The following is a 15037-nucleotide window of genomic DNA, read 5'->3' as shown; positions in this document are numbered from 1 at the left end:
CTGTTTTCTTGGCCCATTAGGAGAAATTAAAATCCATAAATCCACAAGCTTAAACAATAGCACAAAATAAAAATAAACAATACATTAAATATTAAAGCAGCAATAACTATACCACAAAAAAATAATCACAGGCACATAGGCTGAGGTTTTTAAAGCACTCAGCCTTTAGAGAAAGGGCAATTCAAGGCTTGAGTGCCATGATAGAGACCATAGAGCAGTCCTGTCAAACTCCCAGCCCATGAGCCACCATGACGACGCCATTGCAACGTGAGTTTGACACCCCTGCCGTAGAGATGATAGAAACACAGCTATATTCAAAATTATTCTGATTGGGGACTATGTTTGTTTTTTATTTGCTCATTATACTTACTTGGGTTCATATTCCATTCCACCCCAGCAGATTCTGGCTTTAAGAACAAGGCAAACAAACATGACCCCTTAATCATGCAAACCTGGAACAGAATCCAAAGGCACTATTTTCGAAGCATGGGCAAATCCAATTGCAAAATCTCCCAATTCAAGAATGTTACGGCATTAGTGATATAAAAACATTGTATTGTGCCTCACATTTCAGTATCATCAGAAATGCAATATAAGAAGCAACAATCCTACCTGGCTGAAAGGTGACTTCCTAGTTTTTTCTTGGCTTTTCTTATAAAATAATGACAGACTTTCCATGTCTGTTCTTTCATCCACCTGATGTCCTCTGGAACATCTGGCAGCCATTCAAGCAGCCTAAATACGGAAAGTACAATGCACAAGTATTAATTGGGGAAAAATTGTTCCAATATTGTAAACGCTCAAGTACAGTATCCCCAGGTTCAAGCACTTTACTGAAATTTTTAACTAATCATCCCAGGATTGAGCCACGGTGGCACAATGGTTAGAGTGCAGTACTGCAGGCTACTTCTGCTGACTGCCAGCTGACTGCAATTTGGCAGTTCAAATCTGACCAGGCATAAGGTTGACTCAGCCTTCCATCCTTCTGAGTTGGGTAAAATGAGGACCCAAATTGTTGGGGGCAATATGCTGACTTTGTAAACCACTTAGAACTGCTGTAAAGCACTGTAAAGTGGTATATAAGTCTAAGTGTTGTTGCTATTGCTATTGCCAATTTGTATCAACAGAAAGTGCATACATAAAAGTGCATACATTTAAATCACTGTGCTAGAAAAGACCAAAGATCTATTCTATCTAGTCCAGCATCCACAGAGATCAAGTGGATGATTCTTGGAAGAACACACCCCAATAACTGCTTTTCAAAATGATTCTAATATTAGGCAGAATATATAACTAATTAATGTCCACTGAAAACCATTGGCTGCAGGTTATATGATGCACAAAGCTGTGATGAGCTCCCAAAGAAATATGTTAATTCTTAAACCAGCACATGCCAACTAAAACTTGTAACCCTTTAAGCATCTAAAAACAGTGCTCACATGAGAACTGGTCCCCATAATTGGAAAGGTCATTACACACTGTATAGAAGCTACTTCCCCATAGCATTCTCCCCGTGTAACTGCAAAGTTAGTCAGGTAACCTCAAAAACTTTGTGACCTCTCTCCAAGAACAATTTGTAGCTCTTTCCAAGTCTGTTCAGTAATTTTTTTGATCTCACCGTTAATTGTCCCATTGTCTTCCCCTTTCTTCTAAAAGTCATAAGAAACAATGAATATTATCTGTTAGATCAAGGGACTGGACACTCTTGGGGTATATTGTACAGGCTATCTCAATGCATGCCAGATGTCCTTTCAATGAAAAAAACAGCCTGTGATCGTTATTATTATCCTGATTTTTATAAAGTAGCAAGGATGATCCAACCCATAGACTTCTTCAGCATAATTCTGCCTTTGAAAACAAGCAGGCATTGGTTTCAGAAAACTAAACAGTATCCTGAAACTTGCAAGCATGAAGATCACTTGTTAGCAATCATCTCAAGCATCCTCCTAATCTTCCCATTGCAAGCGTCAGTGCAACTGCCTCCCATATTGGTAGAAAACCCCACCCACCCCCATATATTAATATATCAGGATGCATAAGGCACTTAGGACGGACTATCTTAACTGACCTTTTCATCCAGAAAAGTCTTAATAACAACAACTTTTTTGGACAAGAAATAATCCAACCACAGCAAAGGATTTGGAGTACCATTTCCAGCAATGGGGCATGTATTAATGCCCTGTTCTGAAGCAAAAATAAAGTCAAACACATGTCTCTGTGTGCATCAGGTTAGAGACTATCTGGATGAAACTTTAGCTGTCACAGAGGCCACTAAGCCTTTCCAGAATCCAACAATATTGTGATGTGCATGTTGCTTGGAAAAGTTGAAAAAAAAAAAAGGATGACGACCAGAAACAAGGTAGATAAATATGATTACAAAGTCAATGAATATACACTGAGAAACCAACAAGGTCCAGCTGAAGACAGACCATTCTGAGGAATCTATCTATGTGGTTGCTAACAATTAATACAATTGATGGCATTTAATCAGATAAAACATTTTGGATTATTCTAAAAGCTATAGTGTTTTATAATCAATTAGAGCATCACTAAGATTTGCAAAAGCAGTGGAATAAAGAGTGCTATATTCCATGTTAGGTTTTAAAAATATTATATATTATGATCCTTGATAACATGGTGTTACAAAATTCAATACAGATTAAAGAAGTGAATGCATTTTTAATTATGTATATAAAACTTAGAATGTATCATGAAATCAAAAATTATTATTTTTCAAGTGGGGATCAGCAAAACAAGCTATTCTTCAATGTTGGCAAGAAAGCATGACTCAAAATTTAAAATATTGGATTGTCACTACGTGTGCTGTCTGATTATGACTTAGTTCTCTCTGCTGTAATAGAAAGATTGATCGGTATTATTCCACATGGCCAAGGTTTAATGAGGTGTTTAAAAGTAGGCTGAATCATTTCCTATCTATACCATCTATGCTACTGTTCTTTTCCTTGTTTCCTTTTTATTTGTTCCCCCTCCCTTCTCTCCAATACTAAAACAATACAAAAAGATATATAGCATTAAACAAAGAAGAGAAATCTTATGAAAAATAACGACTATAGTCTGCTTTGTTACCTTAATGTGTCAAAAGGCAAATCAAGAACCTTTTACAGAGGTTTTGATACAAGAGCTAGATGCTCCTTTAATTGGTTGTTAATTTTTCTTTTGTAGTTGTGTTTTTGTTGTTAAATGAGAAAGCCTTGAAAGAGAAAATATTCAGACGCCCAGATATGCAAAATGATGCAAACATTTTTTTTTTCCTGGGACATGCTATAGAAATAAAAATTGGCCAGGGCTGGGGACAAACTGTCCTAGAGAAAAAAATTGTCTATGTTGTCACTAAGAGTCAACACCGACTTGATGGCAGGTAATCAAAATAAACACTCATTTTGCAGCATAAAAAATATGATTTTGCCTTGCAGTGAGATAAGCACTGCCTCACAAAGTTACACTTTAAATTGAACAGTTATACCCAAATTTAAATTTACTGGCAGGAAAGCCTTTTCTCTAAGGAATTACCTGTACAATTTCAAAATTTACAACCCAGAAGGAATAAAAACTCTCTCACTGCAAAATTTTAAAATGTGAATTCTGGTTCATTCTAACTATACCAAAGAAGATGCCACTGACAGGAATTTCATCTAAATGTATTCTACCTCTACTTTATTGGAAAGAAATGCAATTAAATACTAATTATTTTTAACGTGACTGCTGTAAATGCATTTAACATCCAATGGAAATCCTACTAAAGTTTTTTCACCACACAGTCTCAGAAGGAAATTCAGAACATACCTGACTGTAAAGGAGAGAGCAGACTCTAGAGGAAGGGTATATGGTAGCATCAAAGTAGAGACCAAACGTACTGGTAGAAAATTGGCAATGCAAGTGAATAATCCCTTCCTCTCAGTACAGGCTTCCAAAAGTGCTGCAGATGGAGAAAGTATTTTAAATCAAAATCCCCTGCCAAGTTTTGGAGACAGAAACGGATTTTTTTTAAAAAAAATATCGACCATTTATTGCATTTAATTGCTGCACTTCCAATCCAGTTGCAAAAGATTTTATTCCTCAATGCTAAGCCTTACCTTGTGTGTTATAAACCCTCCCCAAATTTGCAAATATCCATGATTTACTGGTAAATGGTACTCCTATTACTACATCATCAGATTCTAAACAAAGGAAAAGTTAACTAAGAATCAATAACTAGAGTTTTTCTTTAACTGAATTGATGTATATTGGTGTAGTTTCCTGTTATTGTCCCTTTCGCTGGGTCCTTGTGAATCAGATATATTTTATTATCATTAAGTAGGCACTGATGATGCAATACTTCATTAAGTTGCTTAGCTTTAATTAGTTGATCATTTCCAGGACATGTCCAATTTTTAATCCTTTTCACTCAATTTTAATCATTTTTGTTGTCACTAGTTCTTCCATTTGATTTTTACTAAATTCATCTTCAAATTCTTTGGTCCACCCAGCATTTTTATTTTTTGAATTTCCCATAGATCTTTCCAAAACTGGATTATTTCCTTTTCGTTTGGTTTTCCATTTTCAGAATTTCTACTGTCATTTATACTTTGGTAGCCTCTGGTATGATTGAAATAACTGATTTTGCTTTAATTGGATGATTTGTGCCTCATCGTGTTCAGTTTTCTGGTGCTAAGCCAATACTTTCTCATTTGGCTTCTCTTGATCCTTACATTCTCCAATGTTTGGTCTTTTGTTTAAATTACTTGCATCTGATCTTAGTTTCTTTATCTGGGCCTCCAGTCTGATCATTCAGGGGTGGGTTCCGACAGGGTTAATTACCGGTTCAGTGATTTACAAGGTTCAGTGATTTACCATGTGCTTCCCTGCACGCTGCACCGCGCACGCCTGTAAATCATCATCAGCACGCTGCGTGTAGAGAAGCAGCCTTCAAAAAGCACTTTTTTCCTGCTTTTTAAACTGCAGCTGTGCCTCCCACGGCAGCTGAAGTTGAAAAATCAGGAAATAAAGGTCAGGTAAGAGCCCGGGTGGGCAAAAACATCAGCAGACATAGAACCGGTTGGTTCTAAGCCTGCTGCTCTTCAGAGCTACTGGTTCTACAGAGGTGGACAGAACCGGTAGAAACCCACCCCTGGATTGAATATGATTTTGATTTGGGTTTTCTAATGACAATACATAGTTCTTTTATAACTACCACTGCTGTACTGTAGGAGAGCTGATTGGTCTGTTTGATAAATGTTATTTTAATCCTTGTAAGTGCCTCATTCACATACTTCATTATAGATACCAGGTCTTAATGCTACTCTTAATGCTAGCAATCTTTGTCTTTCTACTAAAAGTTCTGCATAGACCATAATTTTCTCTTATACTCCTGTTAAGAGAGGCCAGTTCATTGTCTATTTTAGTGCTGACCTGTACTGGTTCTGTTGTTATTAACAAGCCAAATTATCATTTCTATACTTCATACCCACTTTTTCGTTTATATTCAGAATTGCTATCTGAATTTCTTCTATTTCTACAACTGTTTTCGGTCTTCCATTTTCATAATTTTTCTAACTTTTTTCCATTTTATATCCTTAAATATTTTATTTCTAGTAATGAATCTCCTTTAATCTAACTGTTGTTCAGTGGAATTCAAGTCTGGATAATTATTATCATCAAATGTTTATCTTGCCTTCTTAAAATATACGGTAGAAAAAATATTTAATACTGCTTCCTTCTCTCCCCACAACAATCCTATGAAATGATTTGAGCTGAGAGAGTGACTGGCCCAAAGCCACCCAGCTGGCTTTCATGGCTAAAGGAGTCCTAACAGATTTAACAGATAACAGATAATCAGAGTTGGAAGGGACCTTGTAGGTCATCTAGTCCAACCTCCTGCCCAAGCAGGAGACCCTACACCATTTCTGACAAGTGGCAGTCCAATCTCTTCTTGAAAGTCTCAACTGATGGCGCTCCCACAACTTCTGAGGGCAAGCTGTTCCATTGGTTGATAGTTCTCACTGTCAGAAAGTTATTTCTTATTTCCAGGTTAAATCTCTCCTTGTTCAGTTTCCATCCATTATTCCTTGTCTGGCCTACAGGCGCTTTAGAAAATAGCTTGACCCCTTCCTCTCTGTAGCAGCCCTCAAATATTGGAACACTGTTATCATGTCTCCCCTAGTCCTTCTCTTCATAAGACTAGCCATGCCCAGTTCCTGTAACCATTCTTCATATGCCTTAGTCTCCAGTCCCTTAATCATCCTGGTTGCTCTTCTCTGTACTTTTTCTAGAGTCTCAACATCTTTTTTATAGTATGGTGATCAAAACTGGATGCAGTACTCTAGGTGTAGTCTTACAAAGGCTTTATAGAGTGGTATTAGTACCTCCCTTGATCTTGATTGTATCCCTCTGTTAATGCAACTTAGCTTTTTTGGCTGCTGCTACACGCTGCTGGCTCATATTTAGTTGGTTGTCCACTGACTCCAAGATCTCTCTTACAGTTACTGCTATTGAGCCTAGTTTCACCCAGTTTATATGTGTACATTTGGTTTTTCTTGCTTAAGTGTAGGATTTTACTTTTCTCTACATTGAATTTCATTTTGTTAGATACGGCCCGGTGTTCTAGTCTGTCAAGATCCATCTGGATCTAAAACTCAGAATCTCTTTGTTTCTAGGTCAGCACCTTCACCACTATACCAAACTGGTTCTCTTATGTTCACAAACATCTTGCAAGTTCACAGCTTCAACAGTACTCCCTTAATGAAACTGACAGTTCTTTGATTTAACAACACCAATTGGTGATCCTGAAAACTTGTATTCCAATAACCAAATGATGTAGTTAAAATCAATGAGCTGTCCATCTCAACAGAGCCAGGATTTTAAATTTGGTCTGTGATTATCTCGAACCAAGATCGGGGCAGGAATTATATGAACTCCTTTGTCCTCCTCTAAGAGCAATGACTATGTCTAAATGTGGACACTTTTTTTAAAAAAAATCCGCTTACCCGGTTTCTTTAAAAAGCATACACGTTACAGCCATTCCATGCCCTCCAGGTGTGTGGATTTCAACTGTCAGGATTCTCAGCAATAGCTAGCCATGCTTGCTGGTAATTCTGGGAGTTGAAGTCAATGGATTTGGAGGAGGGCCAAGTCAGGTAAAACTGACCTAGAACGTGAACATCTCAGTTAAATTGGGGACAAAGCAATACAGCAACTTTCCCCTCCAACGAAAGATCTTACCTTGGTTCAGTTTTGGAGGCAAGTGTTCCAGGAGGTATTCTTTAGCTTTTGTCAGTTCAGCACTTTCTTGCAGCTGATCGTCCTCATCCTTTTCTTTCTCAGAGTCTGTTTCCTCAGCACCACTAATGACTAGCAGAGGGAGAGGAGGTCTTTGGAGGAGAGCTAGAGAAAAAGGATAGGTAGCAGAACCGTGAATTCACCAGAAAACATCATTAGACTGTTAGATTATCTTCTCTTCACCATTTCACCTTGGGGAACCTGGCAGTAGCAGATAGAAACAACCTTTTGCAAGAAAGCCATCTTGTTGATTATTATGTGACATAAGTAGAGGACAAGAAGCAGCCAGACAAAAATAGGTTGAACTGCCACAAACCAAAGTAGCTTTTAAAATGAATCTTGGCATTTCTGTATAAATATTCTGTGTTTTATAAGCATCGAACTGCTAGTATGTATAGGTCCTTCTGTAAAAAAAAAAATACAGATGGAGAAGATATTCAGATGTATAATTGTCTTTGCCCATTTGGAAGCAAAATAGATGAAACTCAATTGCTTATTATTTGTCTTTATATAAAAATCAGACCTGGACATTCAGCTGAGTATCATTCAATTAGTGACTTTTAAGCTCTACTCTAAGAGGACAGAAATCTATATATAACATAATATGACATGATATGACATGACATCACAAGAAAACTTTGAAATTAATACAGGCAATTAGACTGAGAATATATCATTATCGTTAATTAATCGCAGCATATAATGATCAATGGCATGACTCTCCTTGTGGATTAAGGTAGCATGATACCTTGATTAAAGATAATGCAGTGAATCAAATGGTTGCATGAGAAATTTGCACCACTAGGTGATGCTACAGAGAAAGACAATATACTGCAGTTATAGAATTAGATAACCTAAGAGTTTTATTTATTTATTTATTTGATTTGTCAGTCGCTTCCAAGGTAATAGATATAAGTATAAACATGAGTAAGAATACAGGAAATAGGTGGTAAGAATACAGGGACGGTAGGCACAATGGTGCACTTATGCATGCCCCTGACAGACCTCTTAGGAATGGGGTGAGGTCAATAGTGGATAGTTTGAGGTTAAAGGAGTGGGTGTTAGAGGATGTAACAACAGAGTCAGGTAGTGCATTCCAGGCACTGACCACTCTGTTGCTGAAGTTGTACTTTCTGCAATTGAGTTTGAAGTGGTTTACATTGAGTTTGTATCTGTTGTGTGCTTTTATATTGTTGTGGTTGAAGCTGAAGTAGTCACTGACTGGTAGGACATTGTAGCAGATAATTTTGTGTGCTGCGCTTAAGTCTAACTGTAGGCGACGTAGTTCAAGGTTGTCCAAGCCCAAAATCTCCTATAACCTGGCGGGGTTGCGAATATAGGGTATTCTGTTGAGAACAGAGGAGTGTAGTACTCTTCTCCTGAAATACTTCTGGACTCGCTTGATTGTATTAATGTCTGATATGCATATTCTACATATTCTAGAGAATAACGTGACTTTCAATTAGAGAAGATGCTCCTTCAGTACTACATAGGCACCTGGAAGCAGATAGCATCTCTGCTGGGAGAGTGCATTATGTGGTAGCTAAACAAGAGAAAATGTTTTCTTTGTTGGGTCTGAAATTCTTCCTCCATAGCAAAAATATGGAAAATACAGTGTCCTTCAGTATTGGCATGTCGCTAGGGTTTCTGAGATCAGCAAAATCCAGGGGATTATATTATGGCCTCTGGCCAGCCTATTATTTGAATTGTATATAAAATGTATTGTTACTGTTTTTATCAGTGTAATTAATTTTGGTCATACTACCCCATTTCTTTAAGAATGGTTTAAAAATAAGTTTGGATGAACCATACAGCAAAAGGTCACCATACTTTTCCACAACTTCCATTCATTGCAAGGAAGTTTGTGTACAATTCACTGACCTACAGTAACATTTTCTACTGTATCTTTATGAACAAATATAAAATTTGCAGATGTTTGCCATTCAAAAAGAAAGTTTTCATTTAAAAATAAATCTCGATTTGTGCAAGAGCACATTGAGTCAATCTTTTAAATAATATAGAACAGAAAAAGAATAATTAAGTTCAATTAAGCAATAATCAATAATATCAGGTTTGGAAATTCACTCCTTCCTTTTGGCTTAGGGGGGAAGTTTTTATTTTTGAAATTTGACCACTAACATATATAATCCATGCAGGTATCCAAATAATGTTGTCCTCATTAAAAGGGACTGCAAGAGTTGTACATTTTCTACACAGCAAGAAGGGACTAGAGAGGATGATATACACTATGTCAACTAAAACAATACTCCTTTGGTCTTTTTAGCTGCCAGAAAAAGGGAGTGGGAGAAAATAGTGCATTCCTTAAGTGCCTAGATAATCACCCTGGCAGCCCAAAGTTGTCCGAGTGCAAGAAAATTATTGGAGAGAATGATTGACGACTCTTGGGGATGGATATGTCCCATTGGAGAATACACATCCAGGGGGTGTGGGGAAGATCAGGGTCAAGGGGAAAACGAATGATGTATTTTAGTGTCAGCTGCACCCAGCTAACACCAACATGTCCATTTCTAATAAATACATTTTCTTTTCTCTGAGATGCGCCTAGAGACTTATGATTTGAATGGGGGTGGATTTGTTAGAGTCCTGACACACTACAGTCATGAGTGGAATGCAAGGCAGGCTCTCCTTTTTAATACTCTATTAGAAGTAAGTGAACAGAACACCTGGCACGAGATTCACTTTTGCTAGAGAATGCAAAACTATTAAGAACTTACAATTCTTCTTCAAAAAGTGAAGAGCGTCCTTGTATCCCTGCTTGCACATTTCCTGGAGAACCTGCAGAGAGATAAAGCAGCATGTAGCCGCTTACAATTAGTTGTAAGACATCTCAACACCGCACTACCGTTATGCCAACAGACTTCAGCAGAGGGAAGAATCCATATCTCCAAGTGTACTTCCAGCTCATGTAGCCCCTGGCAGAAAGAGGGATCTCCGATGGAGACCTCTGCATTAGGCATGACAAGCAGACGTGGCCAACGATCACTGTAGACTGGGTTGGATCGGATAGTAACACAGAAAAATTAACACATCTCCAGTTGTATTGGTAATTAAGGAATTTATACAAAGACAGAAATGCTATTAAATAGCATTAAGTGAAAGAGTATTTCATTTTGCAAAGTGGTCTTAATCCATATTCTCTGACAAGTTGGGAAAAAGTAAAAGGCATGATTAACTGAATGGTCTTGACAAGAATGGCGTAGCCACAGGAAAGCCAAATAAACACCTCACGTCTGATCCTGAGATGGGACTCTGCGTGAAAAGGGAGAATTGGTGAAAGTCATCTTTCTCCATGGGGAAGAAAGAAACTCAAAGTTTCTGCCAATTCTGCAAAAAAAATCTTTTTTCCCATTTTTCTGCCATTGGAAGGAAACAGCTGCCCTCCAGCTTCGGTGTTTCCAAACTACTGAAGGCTTACCGTCCCTTGACTTTTCAGCATGAGCCAGCTCAACAAGTTGTCTTTAGCACTTTCTAAAGCATGGGTCATGTTGCCATCACATGTTGTATTGCAACGTTTCCCCACTTCATGGAGCTGGGGTGGGCATGGCCTACATGTGACACATCTGGCACGTGGAATGCCAGTTTAACACCCCTGTTCTAAAGAAAAAGCTGAACTCTGGAATTCTTTTCAATCTCTCTGCTAGCATATTACAGGAAGAATCTATATTTTCTTTGGTATCAAAGTCATGTGTTGCGTCTGCTTTCTCAACATGTTAATTCTGTTTGTGACCTGTGTGCATTGGCAAGTACAGGTGTTCCTTGTTCCACTAAAGACAGGGGGGCGGGGGGGGTCTTACCTCCAATAGAGGATTATGCGGTTATAAAAATGCAGGAAAATTGTGCTGGAAATGCATGAGAGGGATTGGCAGTGGATTATAGCTACTTCCTAAATTGGGAATGTCCTAAAGTACTACGGACTATGAAAGATAGAAAATCAACAAAAACAATGATAGCAATACTGAATCAATCTGACATATAGGATGAAGGCCTCTTTACTGAAGATTATTAACCATAATTTTCTTTGCTGGTCCAGTGCAATTTAGTACTTGAAAATAGTACTTTGTTGTTGTTTTTAACTTTCCAGTCTAGGTTGAGAGTGACTGGCCTAAAGTCACCCAGTTGGCTTCACTGCCTAAGTGAAGCTTAGAACCTGAATTTCCCACTCTTGGTTCAGAATCTCTCTCTTTGATTATAGTGTGGCTTTATTTTTTAATTGCTCTCATTTTTTTCAATTTTAAATAATTTTAAAATGGCTCTCAGTTTATTTAATTTTTTTTAAAAAATCAAAGTGTGACATCATAGTGGGGAGGGCTCACCTGGGGCTCTGGAGGAAACAGGGCTTTTGAAAGCCGGTACAAGTTGCGGAGATTAAACTGAATGCTGGTATTGGTGAATCTGATTTCATGAATGTTTGTGGAACTATCCCGTGGACAAATATCACTCTCCCCAGAGAAAGGGGATACAGTGATGGTGTTCTTCAACTCATATTGAGGCAGGTTGTCAGAAATCCCTCCATCAACGTATCTCTAGGAAGAAAAGAAAATATGACATTAGCTTTTTTCACTACCCTCCTCTGTCTTTTTTATAGTCCCAAGTCTGTTCTTCCTCTCTCAGATCTCAAAATAGCAATAGCACTTAGACTTATATACCGCTTTATAGTGCTTTTACAGCCCTGTCTAAGCGATTTATAACCCTATTGTCCCCAATAATCTGGCTCCTCATTTTACTCACCTCAGAAGGATGGAAGGCTGAGTTAACCTTGAGCCTGGTGGGATTTGAACTGCCAAATTGTAGGCAGCTGGCTGCAGAAGTAGCTTGCAATACTTCACTCTAACCACTGCGCCACAGAGGCTCATGTACATAGATAGTCACAAATGCAATGGTGTGTATAGTTATTTGGTTTTTTATATATATATATATAGTTCGGCTTACTAGAGCATCAAGAGAAATAGCCTCTGGGAGGAGGGAAGGTTGAGCAAACGATAAAACATTAATTGCAATGTCATGACACAAACATCTGCTCTTGCACTGCAAGGTACATCGCAAAAGGCCTATCTTGCATCATCATGTCACAACACATCATTCATCATTTGGATCATTATGATAGGGAATGTACAATTATGGAATCAAAAAATCAAGGGAATGAGGGCTTTTTACTCCCCAATAAATCACTAGATATTTCTGCAATTTTAGTGGATGAGATCTTTGCTAATCCTGTTTTATCTAACAGGGTGTAGGATTGGGTAGCTTCTTTACTCTCAAATGAATAATAACACCAGGAAGAAGTGGTGAAAGAATTTTTTCTGAAATAAAGAGTATGTCTAGCAACTTTATGTAACAAAAGCAATAAATAAATAAATTCTTTTTTTTCAATCCATGGCCTTTCACTTATATTCCAGGAAATAACAAAAAGTTCATGTTGATCTCTTCTATAGGTTCCAGACCACAAAAATGAAGTTAAACAAAGAAATATAGTAGTCTATATGCTTTTTCTATCTTGTGCAGATGCTGCACACCCTTGTATTTTCCTTCCCACAAATACAGAGATAGGATACTTTTACATTGTGCATCAGCTTCAGATTCCTGTGTACCCTTCTACTGGCTTCAGCCTTTTCCTCCATTGGGACAGTAGAGACTGAAATTGGGGGGAAAAGTAGCCAAGCAACCATGGTTTGATGTTGTGCCACACTGTAGTTATTCTTAATTGTAGATAAAACCAAAGTGGGCAAGATTAATCTCTCAGCTATGATGTGTTTAAACAGAAGCATAGCCTTCCAAGTTCCTCTTCCTCTTTCAACGATGGATGATCAGACAGAGAAGCAGCATACGTATCTGTGACTCAAAGTCATTCATTTTTCTATAATGAGACACCATTTGATTTATCATTGCCTCTGAATGAATCGCACTAGGTTCTGACAGCATAATTCTTTCAGCTCTGCAAACATTTAGTTCTGTCTTGTTTGGGTGGATGGTTATTGGGCTGTTTCCTATTCCGTTGGCCTTTAACAAAAGAGTTTAATGCCATCAGGGGTTGCACTAATGTGTTACAGAATACAGTCACATGCAACACAGATAATTGCTGGCTTCATCTCTTATAGAAAAACTGATGCCTGGAATATGACCACATGAAAAACAAAATAATGCCCATCTTGGAGAGAAATAATTTACATGGAAAAACTAGCTCTGTAGTAATCATAATCCCAATATCCAAATGCAAGAAAAACCACCCTATTTTCTGTGTTGAGATTATTTATTGATGCTCTACCGGTAGCTTCAAAAGCAAGTCAGCTTCTCCATTAGATACCTTCTTGCAGCTCAGGAAGCGGTAACGTTAATTGAATAATAGAGATCCCATTTGGAATTCTAAAGTTTCAGAATTAACACTATGGTTTAAACCAGGGGTAGTCAACCTTTTTATACCTACTGCCCACTTTTATATCTCTGTTAGTAGTAAAATTTTCTCTAACCGCCCACCGGTTCCACAGTAATGGTGATTTATAAAGTAGGGGACAAAACCCCTACCGCCCACCATGAAAGTTGGAATGCCCACTAGTGGGCAGTAGGGACCAGGTTGACTACCACTGGCTTAAACGTAAAGAGCCACCAATGAGCTGAAGTTGCCAAAATGGCTGTGATCCCTTTAATTTCAAATATCCAAAATGACCACTGGAATCCAGTAACCAACGACATCAAGATGTTTGCCAGTCAGTGATCAAGAGAGTGTTTCTCCAGAGGACCCAAATATAACATGCTGTAGTTAAGAGGCTTTGGAAGGAACAGAACATGCCCAGAAGATACTCAGTAAGAACTTTTCCCCACTGTTGAGTTAAAATATTATCCATCCATTCTCGAGTTGGCAGCAGCTTATACATACAAATCTGTATCCTTCCTCTGCTGTCCCTGTTCTGACCCACTGCTAAAGAAATGGTTCTGTTCAGATTTTGAATGTTCTGGGTGTGATAGGCAAAGCAACTGGTTGAGTCTTCTGGATTCACTGGTTACCCTCTTCAATACATCACCAGCTTAGGGGAAGATCATCTGCCAATCATGGTGGTGCAGCAGAGAAGGGATGTGTTTTGGAAATAATGTTTTGTTGTCATATCCCGAGACTCCTTTTTATGCTTCTCCTCCTGCCCTTCATTCTGTAGTAATTCAAGTTGAATTTTTTTTTTAATGGAACCACAAAAAGATATGACTAAGCAGAGTTTTTATATAGAGTCTGCCTCCTGTGCTTTTCCTTATTATTATTAATTTTACTGGCAGAGAATTGTACAGGGTGGATAGATGGGTGAGGTTTTCCATTATTCCACTGTTAGGAAGTTTAAGAGTTAGCAGCTTACTATGTTGCTAAGTGGCTAATGCTACTGAGACTCAAGGGGGAAAGGTTTGCCTGCATCAAATCTAGAACAGCCTATAAATACACCTCTGATCCCAACTAAAAACAAAACAATCTCTCCCTAACCTCGAATCCTTCTAAAAGTGAAAAAAAAACACGGTCATTTTTGAACACATGTATGTCACTCCTACTCACAATTATCTAGAGCCAAAATGAATCTCAAGTGTATCAAGTGATACAAATATTAAAAACAGAAGAAAGTTCAAAGTGGAGTGGAAGTCAACTGGCAAGAGGAAGGAGAAGCACAACATGTTCTCCAGCAACTAGTATGTTCCTATAACGTTCTGCAAAGCCAGTTCCAGGAAACTCAGTACACTACTGTATGTTAGCTACTAGCTGGACAATTAA

At 38.1% G+C, this 15037-nt stretch overlaps 1 protein-coding gene across 2 annotated transcripts in view; it reads right to left on the bottom strand.

Annotated features, from left to right (window-relative positions):
- The window catches only part of PNPLA2 (patatin like domain 2, triacylglycerol lipase), a 50968-nt gene that overhangs the window by 5742 nt on the left and 30189 nt on the right, over positions 1-15037 (bottom strand). For both annotated transcript variants that reach the window (XR_015740878.1, XM_026706608.2), the window contains exons 4-8: positions 11610-11819; positions 10011-10071; positions 7219-7380; positions 3805-3937; positions 613-735 (exon numbers count right to left, since the gene is read on the bottom strand). Coding sequence is in view for 1 of the 2 variants with exons in the window: in XM_026706608.2 (XP_026562393.1) it covers positions 613-735; positions 3805-3937; positions 7219-7380; positions 10011-10071; positions 11610-11819 (689 nt within the window). In the remaining variant the exon portion in view is untranslated. The remainder of the gene's footprint in view (positions 1-612; positions 736-3804; positions 3938-7218; positions 7381-10010; positions 10072-11609; positions 11820-15037) is intronic.

The sequence above is a fragment of the Pseudonaja textilis genome, chromosome 1, assembly GCF_049901715.1.
Source record: "Pseudonaja textilis isolate UNSWEBS1 chromosome 1, rPseTex1.2, whole genome shotgun sequence".
In the NCBI taxonomy this organism is placed as follows: Eukaryota; Metazoa; Chordata; class Lepidosauria; order Squamata; family Elapidae; genus Pseudonaja; species Pseudonaja textilis.
This window is presented reverse-complemented; position numbering and strand designations above follow the sequence as displayed.